The following is a 16,932-nucleotide window of genomic DNA, read 5'->3' as shown; positions in this document are numbered from 1 at the left end:
GACAGACTTTATTTTTCTGGGCTCCAAAATCACTGCTGATGGTGACTGCAGCCATGAAATTAAAAGATGCTTGCTCCTTGGAAGAAAAGTTATGACCAACCTAGACAGCATATTAAAAAGCAGAGACATTAGTTCGCCAACAAAGGTCCGTCTAGTCAAAGCTATGGTTTTTCCAGTAGTCATGTATGGATGTGAGAGCTGGACTATAAAGAAAGCTGAGCACTGAAGAATTGATGCTCTTGAACTGTGGTGTTGCATAAGAAGCTTGAGAGTCTCTTGGACAGCAAGGAGATCCAACCAGTCCATCCTAAAGGAAATCAGTCCTGAATATTCATTGGAAGGACTGATGCTGAAGCTGAAACTCCAATACTTTGGCCACCTGATGCGAAGAACTGACTCATTTGAAAAGACCCTGATGCTGAGAAAGATTGAAGTTGGGAGGAGAAGGGGATGACAGAGGATGAAATGGTTGGATGGCATCACCAATTCAATGGACATGAGTCTGAGTAAACTCTGGGAGTTGATGATGGACAGGGAGGCCTGGCGTGCTACATTCCATGGGGTTGCAAAGAGTTGGACAGGACTGAGTGACTGGAATGAACTGAAGTGATTTCTATTTGAAACAACAATTTTTAGAAACAACATATAAGTTGTTTCTCAACAACTTAGTCCTGATTTGATTTGAATTATTGTACATAATTTCCCTCTTGAGCACGGGGTCTTAGTTGCATCTTTAAGCTTTTAACAAGCATAAATGACACCTGGAACTGGCCTCTTCTTACCTCTTTTCCACACGTTTAGTCTTGAAACGCTGTTGCTTTTCCTCTACAAATGATGTGTTTAGTGCTCTGTGTAATCTCTGATGGAAAGAACAGATTCACACATAGAGATTGTTAGAAACACAGAACTGGGGCACAAAGCACCCCCTGAGATTTAATCTCTTTGCTACAAACCTTGGCCTCTTTAAACAAATTACCATTGATGGCAGAAAAAAGATCAATATTCAGTCCCAAATCTCAAGAGAAAACGAATTCTAAGATAGTATTCTACCTGGAAGAAAATAATTTGATGGGAAACTTAGAAATACTCTGAGTTGTAAAAAGGTCTGTGATATAAAGAAAAGTTGGGACTTTCCTGGTGTGTCAGTGCCTATGACTCCTCACTTCCAACTCAGGGGATCTGAGTTCAATCCCTGGTCAGAGAACTAGATCCCACATGCTGCAACTAAGAGCTCACACACTGCCACTTAAGATTCAGTGCAGCCAAATAAATAAATAAACGGAGAGTTATCATAACTGGGCTTCCCTGGTGGCTCAGATGGTAAAGAATCTGCCTGTAATGAGGGAGACTTGGGTTCGACCCCTGGGTCAGGAAGATTGCCTGAAGAAGGGAATGGCTACCCGCTCCAGTATTCTTGCCTGGAGAGTCCCAAGGACAGAGGAGCCTGGTGGGATCGCAAAGAGTTGGACATGACTAAGTGACTAACACACTATCATAACTAACATGTGGCAGAGGACTTAGTACAATTGCTAAAGGTGAGTCAAAACAAAGAAGGTAAGAACGCCTTAGAATTAAACTAATCACGCTGATTTATCATGCAGAGGATCAATTGTCTGCAGAGTCTTCTTAGGAGACCAAATACATCCTAGGATAAAAGTAGGAAGAACAGGGTTCACATGTAATCAACCCAATGATAGTGACCTATATAGAAAAAAAGCTCTGTGTTAAAGAAGAGAGCAGCATAACAGATGCAGGGGGCAGAGGTGGCAGAACTGGCAGCCTCACTGCTGAGAAGCAGTGACAGTGTGCTGGGAGGCATGGGGGAGCCCGGCCGGGAGGTCAGGTTGGCTCCTCTGGCCTCGCCCCTCCCTGCACTCAGGGGGAAACTGCTGTCTTTGCTAGAGCCCCTTCATCAGTACTTCCCGGTAGCTCAGCTGGTAAAGAATCAGCCTGCAATACAGGAGGCCCTGGTTTGATTCCTGGGTCAGGAAGATCTGTTGGAGAAGGGATAGGCTACCTAATCCAGTATTCTTGGGCTTCCCTGGTGGCTCAGCTGGAAAAAAATTAGCCTGCAATGCAGGAGACCTGGGTTCCATCCCTGGGTTGGGAAGATCCCTTAGAGAAGGCAAAGGCTACCCATTCCAGTATTCTGGCCTGTAGAATTCCATGGACTGTATAGTCTATGGGCTCACAAAGAGTTGGATACGACTGAGTGACTTTCACTTTCACTTCATCAGTAAGAAGCCTTCTGAGTATATTTCAGCTCTCAATGCCTGTTTCCATCAGGTGAGATATACAAAGGAGTGAGCTTGAATGACTGTCTGCCTGACAGTTTCAGTTCTTCCTGCTGGTGAGTGCATAGGTGTCTGGATAACACGAAGGAGCTTTGATCTAGAGCTTGGCCATGACGTCAGTGGACTTCTAAGCTCTGGACCATTGAAATGCAGCAAGAGCAGGGAGCCGAGCGTTCATCTGAAGGGAAACAGGGGACTTCAAGATCATTTAGTGGGTTTCAGTTTTGGCAAGAAAGACTCTGAAGGAAACAAATCTTTCACACCATCTCTTCAGTCTGTCACTAAGTGAAATCATGTTAAAAACATGCCATTGCGATCTCAAAACCACGTGCATCTGAACACGTCCTATGTTTTCCTGTGATAAGCTAAGAGAAATAATGGATATTGCTCCTAAGGCATTTACAGTCTATTTAGCCTATTCTATTAGATCCTACTGGACACAATTTGAAAATGGATTTAACAGTTTTATTTTAAAAAGTCAATATTTCCAAAATGCTGGAAATTATATTTCTTGCAACTAACTGCTTACAACAAAACATTTAAACAACAACAACAAGGCTGTTGCTTCCACACTGAGCAACAGTGGAGGGTTATATGGAAGGAAAGGGCATTATGGGACAGCTTAATTTAAGGGGCAAGTGCATTAATGGGATAGAGGGAGTTCCATCTTGTATACTAAGAGTGTCTACACCACCTGGTTCTCTTGATAACCTGTCACTTGTCACTCTGACTTGAGGCCCTGGATTTTCCCATTATTGGGAATTCTGACGCTTAAGAATACTGGAGGGAGATGCCTGGTGGCACTCACCTGACTGGTGTGGAGCCAGTATTGCAGCCTAGATTTGTTCTTGATGCGTGGCAGCAGCAGCCTGTACACCATGTGCTCACCAATGGTGGTCAGGATGGACAGACCAAATCCAATGCACAGCAGCATGAAGAGTCCAGAGAAGTGTTTGATGCCCATCTGCAACGTCTGTGGCAGAACAGGAAAGGAAAGGTCACGAATGGGAGGCTGCACCTGGTCCCGTGCTCGTCCACTCTTGGACGCACATCGTTTTCTGCTGGACCCAAGGAAAGCTGGAGACCGTTCCTCTGTGTGCTCTGCAGGTGTCACTATACTACACTGCAAAGGGGATCCAGCCAGGACTGAGGGCTGCTGCACGGCACAATTCCTGCGGGTGCTACTCACATACAGTGCTACTGTTTGAATGGTTCCTGGAGTCATGAAGAGGCCCTGTGTCTAGACCACGCTATGGTGTCAAAAGGGACACTGAGAGATAGAGGTAGAGACTGAAAATTGAAACAATTTAGTATACTAAAACATCAAAAAGTTATCAAGGAAAGAATCTCTCCCAGGGACAGAGAGTGAGTTAGATTTAAGGGGAAAAGATGATGAGCGCAATAAAAATTTTCATTTAGATCTGACAGAAACATGGATAGGATATCATCTAGTTCAATGTCCTCATTTTAAAGATGAGGAACTTGGGACCAGAAAAGTGAAGGAAGTTGAGCCAGGTCACAAAATTAGACAGCCACAGAGGAGAAAAAGAAGGGACCTACTTGTTGATTGCTTACTATTTTTTTGTGTGTGTGTGTGCTTAGATAGCTATTATAACTACAATTTATAGTTGAGGAAACTAAAGTCCTTGCAGTTTTTAAGTGACAAAGCTGGCCTATAAGTCAATGTTTGTTTAGCTCCAAAGTTCAGTTTCTTTCTACTCTATAACAAGAGAGCAACAGCAACTATAAAAACAATCACTTTAACACCTGTGACAGGCTAAAGGATTTACAGGCAGTCTCTACAAAATTCGTATTCAGTCACTGACATTGATGACCAATCAATCCAGGAGAAAGACATTTGATTTGTTGAGTGTCTACTATGTGCCAGGAAGTCTCCCAAGTACCAGGGGGTGGAGCTAGGAGGGTTATGTCCTTGCCTTCAATCAGCTCAAGTCTAGGGAGAAAGCAAACATTTATACCCCATGATACATTGATTTATACTTCCCAGGTTTTGCAGAGAAGCTGGCTCATGAGATAAGACTTAAAATGAGACAGGTAGAATGTGGAGGCTGGGTGGGAAAGTAGCACTCCAAGCTGAGGGCAGCAGAAATAAAGAATGTGACAAAAACACGAACCTCCAGCACACTGATCTGCGGGCTTGTGAAACGGATGGCTGTGCTCAGGGGTCGGGTGCAGAGGCCCTGCATCCTGAGGGAGGAACAGGCCAGCCCTAGGCAAGGCTAGATTAAGCACCTTACCCAAGATCATACAAGCCAATGCTAAGGACCCCGAGTGTCATCCCTTTGCTGGAGGCTTTTGGTCATTATCATCATTAATAATTATTTAGCATTTAACACGTGGAAGGCGCAGTTCTGAGCACTTTATCAATGTAGCAACTTGCTTAATTTTCCCAGCGACCTATGAGGGAGGTACTATCTCCATTTTACAGATGAGGAAACTTAGGAACAAGAGTTAAATAACTCATCCAAAGTCACATAGCTGGTAAAGGTCAGGGGGGTTCACACCCAGGCAGGCAGTCTGACTCCAGAGCCTACACTCTTAACCACATCATTTCACTGACATGAGTGATCCGCCCATCCTCTTGAAGGAGTTTTCCTTTCTTTCATTCTCCTCTCCTCTACCCCTAGTCCTGGAGAAGCAGGCAGTCAGGATGGCTCAGGCATGGCTAGACCTCCCGGTATGCCAGGAAGTTTATGTGGGGGACCAGGCTCAGGCAGAGCTTGGAGATTTCAAGCTTTGGGGGAGGCCGGGCCATGGGATCTCTTTTCCTCCATGATACTACTTTTGGCAGTGGCTCTGGACCAAAGATGTGTGTTAGGATCCCTGGAGAAGGAAAGACTAGCGGTGAGCAGGGGCATAGAGCATGCCCCAGGTCCCCGAGACTGGGGCACTGAGAATGAAAGAAGCCCAGCCTGAAGGAACGGGAGTGCTGGTGTAGGGAAGGTGAGCAGTTTATCAGGCCTGAGGGGTACTCAGCTACTAGAGCTTTTCCCGGGACATCTCTGTACATGTGATGACCAACCTGACCTCCAGAAAGTATATACAAATGTGTTTGAAAATAGCCCTCAGCCTGGACCTGTAGTAATGTGTACCGGATACAGCTATTACAGAAGGATTCAATGAGTTACTACTGCTGTGGATGAAGAACACACTGGGCAAATTCATTTGGGACTTGAACAGCATTGAACACTCAGCAAAAGACTGAACAGACTGGTGCTGCTTCTTATAAAGTGCTGCCAAGATGAAGAAGAAAAATGCAACTTACAGTGAATCATCTTGCTTTTAAACCTTGGTGATCCCCTCTGTTATCTTGTGCATAACAATAATTAGTCTCATTTTCCTCTTATTATGCCAATAACAAATAGGCTGTATTCAGTTTATTTTACACACTTCTTTCTTTAAATTTCCATTGTTTACACCCACATACTAATAGACTTATAGAAGCAGTTGCTGTTGTTTTTTCTTAAATTAGACCTCTGTGTGCCAGACACCATACATGCATATTATGATCTGATAATAGTATTGTAAGTTAAGTATTTTTATCCCCATTTCACATCAAGGAAACTGAGGTTCATTAACTACCATACCCAATGTAATACAAGCTAAAAACTAGGAGGCCAGGCTATGGATCCAGGATTGTCTGATGCTAAAGCCTGAGCTACCTTGAAGCAAATACCCTTCAGAAGCATCTATTGCTGTCTAAACTGGTACTGTCTATTCCCTGTTACAACTTGCAAAATATTTTATTCAAAACTCACCCTCTGGATTGCAAAACCCCTATAATTTGCCTTTGGGCACCAGTGAAAAACGCTTAAACTGTGTCTGAGCCTGACTGATAAGATGTACTGCTGCAGTTGTAATTCAGCTGTTCTTCTCCTAGGACCACTCTGCTTCAATGTGCTATGCATTAAATATATGCATTTGTCCCACATTAACAAGTGAAATCTTTTTGTCTGATAGAGTGGAACTTGCTCAACTTGACATTTATCCTTGGTCAGAGGAAGAAGAAGAGGAGCAATGAATATTCAATGTCAAATCTTTAAAATAAATTTAAGTGATGCAGACAAAATAATGATTACTGTTGCAAGTGACATGGATAGAAGCATCATATTCAGAAATGCAATCACAGCCCGGTCTCACATTGTCGAGAGCTGTATAAGTGAAAGCAAAGAAACGTGAGTGGAATTTTTTTTTCTTTATCCCGGTGCTTCATCTGCAGCTTCATTTGATAGCTCACAGCCACACACTTCTAGAGTCTCAAGAGCCAAGGAGGGAAGGCTGTCTCAGGAGTTGCTGCTGCTAAGTCACTTCAGTCGTGTCCAACTCTGTGTGACCCCATAGATGGCAGCCCACCAGGCCCTGCCGTCCCTGGGATTCTCCAGGCAAGAACACTGGAGTGGGTTGCCATTTTCTTCTCCAAGGCATGAAAGTGGAAAGTGAAAGGGAAGTCGCTCAGTCATGTCCGACTCTTCATGACTCCATGGACTGCAGCCTACCAGGCTCCTCCATCCATGGGATTTTCCAGGCTAGAGTACTGGAGTGGGGCAAATATCAGGCATTTATGGCTTCACTCAGTCCTTCACAGGCTCATTCTAGCCCATCCAGTCTCTCTCAGTTACCTCTTTAATCAATAAGTAACCACTCAAAAAATCGCCTTGCTTGCTTATTTTATTTTGCTAAATGTTATTTATAGTGTTATATTTCTTTAACATTTTATTTTATTGTTCGTTTACATTAACATATTCATTGCATTGTGGAGGGCAAGCATACTCTGTATTATGCATGCATGAATACCCACTGATTAAGCATTAAAGAACTGGTGTTTTAAATGGTTCATATTATGTAGAAATCATTGGTGGATTGTCATATATAGCAATCCATGCATTGTACATTAGATATTAAACACTAACAAATGTCTAAGTATGTTTTAATTAAATTTAGGGAAGCTGGTTGGGCTTTTTGGATAAGGTGGGAATGTTTTATTTATTCGTTTTGTCTCATACAAGATAATGGAAAAGCCTCTCACCATCTGGAAATCTACCAGCCAACGTATTTCTAGGTACAGACTAGATTCAGATAAAGGGTGATGCCACTATCAAAGATTCTGAGTGGTCTCTGTCTAGATCATTAGTGCTTCCGGTGACATAGAGGCCAAGACCACCAATTCTGTTGCTGGTAAACCCTCCTCTGCCTCTTGCTCGGTTGTGGGCCCTTGAAACATCTGACAGATGGTTAGGTGACTGACTAGGTTCTGAAAACTCCAGCAAGAAATGAAGATAAACTATTTGAGTCATCATTTGCCTCAGATGTTACTGGTTAAATCCTATAATCTAAGCCTCCCTAGCCCCCAGTCCAAGTCTTCTAACATACAGCAGCTATCCAATTTCTCTGCTCCTTTAAAGAGTCTGTACTCATTGTTTTCAATTCCTCTCCTCCCATTCTCTTTTGGACCCACTCCACTCAGGCTTTCAATCCCTGGCTTAGGATCCTGTCAAAACCAACAATGGCCATCAAATCCAAGAGTCAGTTTTCAACTTATTCATGTATCAGCTTGGAAACTTATTTCATCCTCTTTGATGTTTTTCTTCACTGTTTTGAGGAATCCTCTCTCCTTGTACTATATCAGTCTTGTCTGCTGGTTCCTCCCCATCCTTCTGACCTTAAATATTAGCAGAACTTCAGTTCTTTAGTTACATTCACTTTCTTATCCACACCATGTCTTTAAATACCATCTATTTACCAATGACTTCCAAATTTATATCATTCCCAACTCCTGACTCAGCCTGTCTACTTGGATATCTAATAGAATCTCAAAATGACACATCAAAATAAACTTCTAATTTTCCTTCTGAAATCTTCTCTTCACACAGTCTGTCCCATCTTAATAAATCTCCATCCTTGCAATTTCTCAGGCTAAATAGCATAGATTCCTCCCTTTCTCTAGCATCCTGTACTTAGCATGTCTGCAAATATGGTGGATGCTGTCTGCAAAGTATGTCCAGGATCTGATGACTTCTTACCACCTCCACCAACCACCCTGGTCCAAGTCACCATCATCTCTCACCTAGATCACAGAAATAGCTTCCAAATTGTTCCCTGACCCCTTCAGTCTGTCTTCTGCAAGGCAGCCAGGATAACTCAAAATACGTTACTCCTGTGCTCAGTGCCCAGTGATGATGTTTGGCCTCAACCAGAGTACCTGTCAGAGCCCTTACAAAGGCCCACAGGACCTTACATGACTTAGTCCCACACCTCTAGCTTCACATTCTTCTTCTCACACTTGTTCACTCTGCTCACAGCTTGGGCTTCCTCACTTCCCTTAAATCCATCCGGCTGTTCCTGCTTGAGGCTCTTCATTTTCTATTCTCTCTGCCTTGTAAATTCTTCCACCAGGAACCAGCAACGCTCCTTCGCTTACTCTCTGTGGGTCTCTGCTCAGACATTAATTATCAGTGAAATCTGCTTTAACTACTGTGGTTAAAAAGGCAAATCTTTCTATGGCTGAAAAATATTCCATTGTATGTACATACCACATTTAGTTTATCCATTCATCTGCTTATAATCAGTAGATTAGAGTTCATCAGGAGCTGGGGCTAGAGGAAAATGGGGAGTTATGCTCAGTAGTTACAGAGTTTCTCTTTGGGATGATGAAAGACATTTTGGAAACATGTAGTGGTAATGATTGCACAACACTGTAAATTTAATTAATGGCATTGAACTGTACACTTAAAAAATGGTTAAAATGGCAAATTGTTTTTACCATGATTTAAACAATTAAAAAAAAAAGACAAATCCTATCCTCTCCCTCTTTTCCTGTGAAAGTTGTTCATTTGTGTCTGATGCTTTGTGACCCCATGGACTGTATAATCCATGGAAGTCTCCAGGGCAGAATACTGGAGTGGGTAGACTGTCCCTCTCTAGCAGATCTTCCCAACCCAGGAATCGAACTAGGGTCTCTTGCATTACAAGTGGATTCTTTACTGGCTGAGCTATCAGGGAAGCCTCTTCTCATGGACTCAATCTCTTCTCCTTACCTTGTTTTATTTTGTCCCTGACATAACACATATTTAGTGTCTATTTCCCTCAAGGAGAATGTAAGCTCCAATAAACCAGGAATTTTGCTCATTTGTCTAGTGCATATCCTGGTTGCCTAGAACACTGCCTAACATTTATAAGGTTCTCAAAAAGTGTTTTTTGGAATAAGTGGATGAAAGCATATGAAACCTAGAATATTTGTATAATATAAATTGATATATATATTTCCACCCTCCAAAAGTCTTATAAATCTCAAGAGATTTTTGGAATAATTCTGTGATGGAGAAAGAGATTGATATTCTTAATTAATAGATGAGAAAGAGGCTCAGAGAACTTGGAAAACTTGCCATCCTGACTTTCTAATGCCAGTGTTCATCAATCTGGGGGCCTATTGTGGGAGTTGGGAGGAAAAGCATATTAACAATTAATAAAGTAAAAAATTGGAGATTTTTTACACAGTAAAATTTCAACTGGCTTCTGCAGGAAATGTGTTGGCTTTATTTGCTTAGGATCCTTTCCCTGGGGAATGGCCCTTCCCTACTTCACGTGGTTTTGGAGTGTCTACCAACCACAGACTCCCCACTCCTTGTTTTTTTTTTTTTCCCTCACTCCTTGTTAACAGGAGGCCAAGCACAGGACCCAAGGTAAGCCAGTTTACATCTGAAGCAGAGGCACTTGGCTTGGAAAGTAATTGAAGCCATCATTTCCAGTGTCTTCAGTATCATAAAGCTCCTCTAGCTCTGAGGTGTCAACATAACCTCTTTTGAGAGAGAGACTTTATTTCTCTTGCAGAACACTGAAATGAATGGGTGAGCCCCTTCTAGGAAAATTTCTCTGACAGGGTACAGCTCTGCCTTTCTATGCATGTCTCTAGAGGCTTGGTATGGAGAAGGCAATGGCACCCCACTCCAGTACTCTTGCCTGGAAAATCCCATGGACGGAGGAGCCTGGAAGGCTGCAGTCCATGGGGTCGCAAGAGTCGGACACGACTGAGTGACTTCACTTTCACTTTTCACTTTCATGCATTGGAGAAGGAAATGGCAACCCACTCCAGTGTTCTTGCCTGGAGAATCCCAGGGACGGGGGAGCCTGGTGGGCTGCTGTCTATGGGGTCACACAGAGTTGGACACGACTGAAATGACTTAGCAGCAGCAGCAGCAGCAGCAGCAGAGGCTTGGTATACAGTAAGTGCTAATAAATGTTTAATTAAGGAAGTACATACCTGAAAAATAACTTAGTTACAATTACTCTCAAGGATTCCAGTACCTATTAAGTACTTTCCCCCAGAGCACTAGGGCTAAAAGAACCAGGAGAAATCATTTTCTTTTTCAGTGATCTGGTGTGTTAAAACTTTGTATATACAAATTTGCTCTCTGAGTCTGTAAAGTCAAATCCTGGTTTGAAAGTAATTTTTTTCTTTAATTAGAGAGCTGAAATAGGGAAGGAACAACAGTTTTAGTGAGAGGTAAAGCTCCAGTACTTTGGCTACCTGATGCAAAGAGCTGACTCATTGGAAAAGACCCTGATGCTGGGAAAGATTGGGGGCAAAAGAAGGGGGAGACAGAGCATAAAATGGTTGGATGACATCCCTGACTCAATGGACATGAGTTTGAGCAAACTCCAGAAGATGGTGAAGGACAGGGAAGCCCAGCATGCTGCAGTCCATGGGGTTGCAAAGAGCTGGACACAACTTAGTGACTGAATAACAACGACAAAGAAAAAAAAAAAGGCAGGTTGTGGAGCCTATAAAATATGGCTAATTCCTAAATTCTTGGAAGCAGGATGGGGAGGAAGCAAATGCTGTTTCTAATTTTGAAGACCTGATTTCCTTTTCATTTTTTTTGCCACCCCAATATTTTGCCCAGAAGAGCAGTAGCTCAATAAAATTTGGCAGACTAATTGTGTCTATACATATAGCCCTTTATCCAGGCAGGAGGAGGGGGACAGAAGATGGAGGCCTGCATCTGCATGAGGTGAGGGCTCCAGAGGCACCAAGGAGAGCTACCAGAGGAGAGAGTTTCCCTGGGTGAAGACAATAGGGCAAGACTGGGCGATGTAATAATTGGGGATTTCTAAAAAACTTGTAACAACAATCATGAAAAGGTAGGAAGAAGGTATTCACTCACAGAATCTGCAACTTTCTCATCAATGAATACAGCCTGAAAGATCATTTAACATGAAACAAAACAGGAGATGATTTGCAAAATCCAGGGAGACACTACATGAGTGAAGTTATTAATAACAGTGCTCACACATATGGATGAGAAAATAATCTAGATGGACAGTAAAATCAGGGTCTGCAGGAACTTCTCATTGCATCCCTCATCCTGGGGGATGTGGCACCTCTATCTCCTCTAACTTGGAATCTGCTTAATGACTGCTCAACATGGCGCTGCCCAGGTTGCTGAGGACACGTCCCCTTTCTGTCCTTGGTACTCCCAGAGCTCTGGCCCCTTCTAGGTTTGGGCAACCATCTTTTACCCTTGGACCTGGTGCTCAGTGTGCTAAATTAGCTCCATTGTGCAGTCTTTTGAAAAGTCGTAATGTATTAATAAAATGACTCAGAAAAATATTTCTAAAAATTAATTTTGAGGCAATGAACATTATCATTTTCCTATATAAACAATTATCTTCAGTTCTTCATTGTCTCTTCCAAACTATGACCATTTGCATATATATTTTCCAGAGCTATAAACTGTTATATGTTAATAATTATGCTTTTTAAAAAGCTTAATCTGAAAATATATTGATTTATAGTTATTTATTAACTTCAATGGCTTTATATTAGCAACCATTATTTTATCATAATTCACTTTATCCCCAAATTGTCAAATATTTAATATTGTTTAGTGTATATACATATATATAACAAATATTGCTGCAATAAAAACATCTTTTACATAGAGCACTTTAAAAATCACTTTTGATTCTTTCTTTGAGATATATATTGCAATGGATGGGATTACCAGGTTAGATGATGGAACTGTTCTGATGCCTTGTGTTGTATGAAATAGTTCTCAAGAGTGTGAAAACCATTTCCCAAGATGCCCCGGTGCACAGGATGTTAATTAACATCCTTGCCAACTCTGTTTTACAACTAATCATTTTTTTTCTATTTTGGTTATTCCGATTTGTATGTGTTCAATTTTTGAGGTTATTTTTTGAAGTTTGTTTTTCCTATCTCCCTGTATATACATTATATATTTATATCATTTGCCCAATTACGCATTTCAGAAAAAGTGAGAATTTTTACTGAAGAAAACTAATAAGCCCTTTCCTAATACATAACATATATTTCTTCATTAAAAATTTTCCTGTTAGCTTTGTTTTGTTAGATTTTATTATACAGATGTTTGAACTCTATATGACTCCATTTGTTTTGATTATTGGAAACTCTATTGTTCAGTTAGAAACAATTGTTAGTAAATAGTCATTGGGAAGTTTTGTGCACAATTGCTTTATTTTTTAAAAGTTATTTATTTTCGGCTGTGCTAGGTCTTCGTTGCTGGGTGAGGGCTTTCTCTAGTTGCAGTTAGCGGGGGCTGTCCTTCACTGTGGAGCTCCAGCTCCTTACTGAAGTGGTTTCTGGTTAGGGAGCACAGCCTCTAGGAGTGCAGGCTCCAGCAGTTGCAGCTCTCGGGCTCTAGAGCACAGGCTCGAAGTTGAGGTGCATTGGCTGTCACCCCACAGCATGTGGAAACTCCCTGGACCAGAAATCAAACCCGTGTTTCCTGCATTGGCGGGTGGATTCTTAACCACTGGACCCCCAGGCAAGTCCCCAATTGCTTTGTTTTTGAAAAATAATGAACACTTCATCCATCTCGTTTTTTTTTTTTTTTTTAAACTAAGAGTGGACTTTCTCTTCACTGAGACAATTTCAGCTCCATGTTGCAGAAGTACCTTAGCCAGTAAAAGGCCACACCCATCCTGGGGTGGGCTGCATTCCTTTATGCTGATTTTGATTTCTACTTAAAATCCTATTAAAAAATATTGGTAACATACACATGCACACACATATACACAAAACCTTGTGAGAACAAACACCATGCAAAATAACAAAATGTATTTGTGGGTCAGCTTTAGTCTAAGAACTGTGAGGCTGTATCTTTACACAGCTTTTACTACTCTGGGGTCCTTTCAGTGTTGTGGTTTTTCACTATGACCCAGCAGATGCTTTAAAGCGGACACATAGTTTGTTGCTGTTCACACAATCACCAGCCAGCGGGACAGCTATAGCAGCCAATACAAAAGGAGAGGCATCCAGTTCTGATCCTAACTCTAGCGACCTCTTTTAAAAATTTTTTTTGGCTGTGCTGTGTGGCATGCGGGATCTTAGTTCACTGACCAAGGATAGAAATGTTCCCTGCACTGAAAGTGTGGAGTCTTAACCACTGGACTGCCAGCAAAGTCCCAACCTGACTCCTTTTTCACCATGCCACCTTATCTTACAAACACCCAAGCCTCTCCCTTTTCAAAGCAAGGGAAATAGATAAAACACAATAGCCAGATTCATGACACACTTTAAGTCCTAACAGAGAAAATCAATAGCATAAGTGAAGAATGGGATTTGTAATAAAAAAAAAAAATTCCTGAAGATTTTTCCTTGAAGATTCCTTTACAGCAATATAGAGAATAAATCAACTATGTTAAGGCCATATTTTCCCCTACATTTCAAAAAAAATTGTCTAGTTGATTTTGGGATTGCAACATATGGTAGCGAGCAGACACAATCCATTAATATAGGATTCACAACAACATATTGTTACTGATGTCTGCAGCATCAAAGCATATTGGTTGCTGTTACTAGTTTAATCTAAATGCTGTCACTTAGTTCTCAAGATGAGATGAAGGTGGAAGATGATCTAAGATTGCCTTGCCTAATATTTTTAATTTTTTGCAATGCATAGGACCAAGGAGGTAGGAGCTCCTTTCTCCTTGATAAACAATTATCTTTTTGTAAAAATTGAAGCTTGGTTTTATTATCTTAGGAATAATTTGAGGCAGGTAAATACAGAAGCCGTAAAAATAGGAAGCAGTGCAGGGAGCTCACCATTTGTGGTCAGAGAGCATGGTTCACGTCCTTGCTTTGCCACTCACCAGCTGGATACCTTGGGGTAGCTTCTAGATCACTCTATAGCATCATCTGTAAAACTGAGATGAAGGCACCCACCCCACAATGTTGTTACAATGATTAAATGGTATAACAAACGTAATAGGGCCTAGAACAGCTGTTCAATAAGCATCAACTACTATTATCACTCCAAGGAACTGTACAGAATGAGATTTGTTGGCAACTTGGCAATTAACAGAGAAGAGTCAAAGCATTCTAATATGGAAGTAAATGTGATCTTTTCCCCTAAATATTCATACAATCAGAGCTTTCCAGTTGCTGAGGCTAGAAGCAGGTGCACAGTTTAAGGTCACTGCCACAAAGCCTTGCGAAACTATTGGGTTGTCCAAAAAGTTCCTTCAGGTTTTTCCTAAGACATTAGTGGGAAAAACCCAAACAAGCATTTTGGCTAACCCAATACATTAGGTAGACTGATTGAGCAATTAGCTTGTGAATTCCAGCCACTCCATAAGCTGAAATGCTTTTTCCTCTTGTTAAATTTGAACATGTAATCCAACATATTTCAAACCCTAGGTCCTAATTTTAAACTGTATTTTGGTGTGCACATTGCAGAACATACAAATAATGTCTCTCTTTCAGAAGTCCTCTTGGCTGGCATTACACAAGCTCATTTTTCTCATGAAAGGTTTCTTCCACAAAGTCAAATAGGTTGGGCTAGAATGAGTCCCTCTCTCTTTTTTAAATTCTCAGTCAAGAAGTCTGGTGGTCCAGTGGTGACCCTGGTGGTCCAGTGGTTAAGAATCTGCCTTGCAATGTAAGGGACACAGGTTTGATTCCTGGTCAGGGAACTAAGATCCCACAAACCACGGAGCAACTAAGCTGTCGCACCCCAACTAGGACCTGATGCAGTCAACTAAATAAATAAAAATTAAAGAAGAAGAAGACACAGCCTGTAGGGTGCAGAGGACCTTGACATTGTTTCATTTCTGGATTAGGGATACACAAATGTCCTACTAATCTGAGAGTAGGTGTGGCTAAGTACCAAGTAAGGGTTCAAAAGGAACCCAGAGGCCTCCTTTTCCCTTATATTCTGATTGAGTAAAAAGGGACGAAAGGACATGGAGAGGGAATGTGTTGTGCACTAGCACTTAACATGTCTTATCTTTTGGAATTCTCAGAATAACCTGGGAATGGAGCCTCATTTTAACCAGGAGAAATGACATAGAGAGGTTAAGTAAGTGCTTGGGCTCACACAGCTAATAACAAGTGACTGATAAAAACCCAGTTGTAACTGAATCCAAACTCAGGTGTGTCGGAGTCTTTTCACTGTGTCATCCTGAAATGGGGGTAAGGCTCGTATAACTACAGGATTGGGAACATTTACTGATTATTAATACATTTATATTTAGGACTACACAGGAATTTAAGGGGCAGGCACATCTATTCTTTGTGGCTCATAAGTAATTTATAAAATAAAAAGTATGGCATAGTGCCAATAATGAAATGTGGGGGTTTATTTATCCTACTTTTAGGGGGAGCAAGACTAGCTACCAGCCTTTTCAAAATATAAAGATAATAAATCTAGAAATGGGTTTTCCTTGTCCTGAAAAAAAAAAATCACCTAGGGTTTATACCTTGGCTTAGTACATGTAGGGAGAGTATGTCTCATTGTCCTGCGAACTGGCAGTAGTAAGTGGGACATAGAGAGCTGGTAAGGGGTACAAGCATAGGGTACAAGGAACAGTGTACTTACTGGTACACTGACTCTCCAAAAGAAGCAGAACAAAAACAACTACAACTTTCTGCTCTTTTCCATGAGTTCTTACTACTCCCACAGTGGCTGATCTGAAACTATAGATATGACATCACTGAACATGGAACTGGGGAGGGAAGTGCCCACTTTTGTTCTCACCCAGTAAGAACAGCTCCAGCATACCCCTTGGCTGCAGGTTTATTAGGGTGTGAGGGACTCTGGGCTGAATGTTACATTAGAGACAAGGCTTCCCCCAATGAGAGAGCTCTCAACTTCCCTGCCAGGTCCAGGTCAAACTTAAAAAAAGTTTTGTTAGTATAGACAGCATCCACTCCTGCTACATAGGTGTACCTGTTCATCTCTGCATCTTTTGAATGCCAAGAGCAATACCACTTCCACACCCTGGGGAGAGTCCACTGCAGCTGGAATCACCACCACTTCTGCCTGTGGGAAGAAGGACTATGAGTGTGGCCCATTCTCTCCCACTAGGTACTGGAGGTGAGAGAGCTTCCCAGGAAGGGCTTCCCTGGTGGCTCAGCAGTAAAGAATCTACCTGCAATGCAAGAGACCCAGGAGATGTGGGTTCAATCCCTGGCTCAGGAAGATCCCCTGGAATAGGACATGGCAACCCACTCCAGTATTCTTGCCTGGAGAATGCCATGGATGGAGGAGCCTGGTGGGCTACAGTCTATAGGGTGTCAAAGAGATTGACAGGACTGAAGTAACTGAGCATGCATGCATGCGTGAGCTTCCCAGGC

The 16,932-nt window shown here is 41.9% G+C and overlaps 1 protein-coding gene across 1 annotated transcript in view; it reads right to left on the bottom strand.

The window, feature by feature from the left end:
• GRIN3A (glutamate ionotropic receptor NMDA type subunit 3A) overlaps window positions 1–16,932 on the bottom strand; it is a 211,903-nt gene that overhangs the window by 10,335 nt on the left and 184,636 nt on the right. Inside the window, exons 7-8 of the mRNA XM_005908425.2 lie at window positions 3,103–3,267; window positions 783–859 (exon numbers count right to left, since the gene is read on the bottom strand). Coding sequence (XP_005908487.1) covers window positions 783–859; window positions 3,103–3,267 — 242 coding nt within the window. The remainder of the gene's footprint in view (window positions 1–782; window positions 860–3,102; window positions 3,268–16,932) is intronic.

This window comes from Bos mutus, chromosome 8 (assembly GCF_027580195.1).
Source record: "Bos mutus isolate GX-2022 chromosome 8, NWIPB_WYAK_1.1, whole genome shotgun sequence".
Classification (NCBI taxonomy): domain Eukaryota; kingdom Metazoa; phylum Chordata; class Mammalia; order Artiodactyla; family Bovidae; genus Bos; species Bos mutus.
The sequence above is the reverse complement of the archived record's forward strand: the minus strand, read 5'-3'. Positions and strand labels throughout refer to the sequence as shown.